At 36.2% G+C, this 2,500-nt stretch overlaps 1 protein-coding gene across 1 annotated transcript in view; it reads left to right on the forward strand.

Moving 5' to 3' along the window:
• The first annotated feature begins 2,185 nt into the window (after nt 1-2,185).
• The window catches only part of LOC137623522 (uncharacterized), a 5,179-nt gene continuing 4,864 nt past the window's right edge, over nt 2,186-2,500 (forward strand). The window contains exon 1 of the mRNA XM_068354356.1: nt 2,186-2,298. Coding sequence (XP_068210457.1) covers nt 2,186-2,298 — 113 coding nt within the window. The remainder of the gene's footprint in view (nt 2,299-2,500) is intronic.

Below are 2,500 nucleotides of genomic sequence, written 5' to 3' on the forward strand. Positions count from 1 at the left end.
CTCCTCCCATTTGTCATCAACGTTTCACATTGAAACGCCGATCGTGCATTCCAGCTCCGGCCCCGAAACGTTTCCCAAAATGTTTATTTATTCATTAAACACGAAATAGATCATAATTAAATCATTCCGGGCGACTGAAACGGGGGAATTTAGCCCCCGACTAAGCTGCTGTTACTGCTCCAAAACCCCTCCCCCTTTCCCCCCCCCCCCTATTCTAACATACTGGGGTATTATGTCCCTCTTTGTGGGTCATGTTCGGGAGGGGATAGGTTTGAACGATGCTCGCATGTTGATAATGGATAGAGTGGGTAGGTCCTGTCGACTTCCTGTCCTTTAAAGGTTTAAAGGCCGCTCATGAATGGCAGAGGCAAGGGACAGTGACATTGCCCTATCAAGCAGGACAATGCCCTAGAGACTGACCATATATCATATGATCAGCGCCCAAGCCCCCTCTCCACCCAAGCTAGGACCAGGGAGGGCCAGGCAATGTCGCCTTCCTGTCCTTTGGCTCTCATTGGATTTGATGGCGGATTATTGACGATATGAACTAATCGAAGCAAATTATCGAAAATTGTTCAAATTCAATTTAGATACAATTAGATACAGCTCATTTGTCTAAAAGAAGGCTTAATTCCACTATAGATAGAATGCGTCTCTGCTACGAACAGAAGAAAGTACGTATTCTATCTAAAATGGAATTATGCCTTATTTTAGACAAATGGGCTAATTATTTGAAACGGCATAATTCCATTTTAGATAAAACGCGCGCTTTTTTTTTATAGCAGGCACGCATTCTATCTAAAATGGAATTATGCCTTGTTTTAGAAAAATGAGCTAATTATTTGACACAGGCATATTCCATTTTAGATACAATGCGTGTTTTTTCAGTTCGTAGCAGACTCGCATCTTATCTAAAATGGAATTATACCCCGTTTTAGATATGAACTAATTATTTAAAACCGGGCATAATTCGATTTTAGATAGAGTACATGTCTGGCTCTTTTTTTCCCCTTTTCATAACAGACACGTTTTCTATCTAAAATGGAATTATACTCCGTTTTAGATCTTTTGTTATAGTATATATATGATAGACGTAATTTAATGTTGTTAATGATATTAAAGTATTTTATTTGATTGTTATTATTTTTCTTAGTTTATTTATTTCCTTGTTTTTTTTTCCTCGTTGGGCTATTTCTTCCTGTTGGAGCCCTTGGGCTTGTAGCATCCTGCTTTTCCAACTAGGGTTATAGCTTAGCTAGCAATAATAATGATAATAATAATAATAATAATAATAATAATAATAATAATAATAATAATCCCTATTTTGAAATGAGCCATAATTCCATTTTACATAGAATCCATGTCTGCTTCTCTTTTAACCTCTTCATAAACCTATAGGTTTTGTTATATCATATACGCAATTAACATATATAAATGAATTAAGCACTGAATATACCCGTTATACTCTTTATATTATTATTGTTTTTTTTTCTTCAAATTCGGAATCAAAATAACTATATATTTCTGCCTCTATGGATGAAACGTTTGTTTGATTCCAATATCGATAAATTTATTTGTTAGTTAACTTCCTTTGCTGATGTAAACCCATTTCCGATATGATTGTCCATTATTGCGTTTGCGATGTGATGGGAAAATAATTTAGTACGAAATGTATTTCGATTTGAGTTATCATTATTGTTGTTGTTGATGTTGTTGTTATCAACGTCAACGAAGTTGGAAGGAGGTTATGTTTTCCCGCTGTTTGTCTGTTTGTTTGTTTGTTTGTGGTGGTGGTAGTAGTAGTAGTAGTAGTAGTAGTAGTAGTAGTATTAGTTGTTGTTGTTGTTGTTATTGTTGTTACTTCTTCCAACGAAGTTGGTGGAAGTTATGTTTTTACCGATGTTTGTCTGTTTGTTTGTTTGTGAACAACTTAATGGCCACAATTTCACTCATAGAGTAGTGAAACATTCAAGGATTGATTGTTATGTTGAGACGTGGAGGTGATTCGATTTTGAAAGTCCTAGGTCAAAAGCCAAGGTCAAGGTTTCGAGAAATAAGCTGCCTTGGCTGAGGTCCGCACTCTTAAGAGTACTTTTCTATTTGTTGTTTTTGTTGTTGTTGTGCTGGTGGTGGTGGATTGACCGAGCTTCGATATATTCTATTGATAAGGTAGTACAGTGGTAACATGTTCGCCTCACATTTGCATGTCAGCAGATCGATCCCAGCCAGGGACCGTGAGTTTAAGCTGGTGATTAGGCACCACAGTGGGGGTTTTGGGCTTTCCCGGCTGACGTTCTGGTGAGTATCTATTGTGATGAAACTGGAACTGAAACCAGACACCTTTTAAAAAGTCTTTTTCATTCTGTTCATTTCATTGCTTAGGCGTTTATATAAATTTTGAATGCAAGTCTTTACTTTAAATGATATTTAAGGAGTTATTAAGCACTTCTACGGAAATGTAATATATATAATGTATATATATATATATATATATATATCT

The sequence above is a fragment of the Palaemon carinicauda genome, chromosome 30 (assembly GCF_036898095.1).
Source record: "Palaemon carinicauda isolate YSFRI2023 chromosome 30, ASM3689809v2, whole genome shotgun sequence".
Classification (NCBI taxonomy): domain Eukaryota; kingdom Metazoa; phylum Arthropoda; class Malacostraca; order Decapoda; family Palaemonidae; genus Palaemon; species Palaemon carinicauda.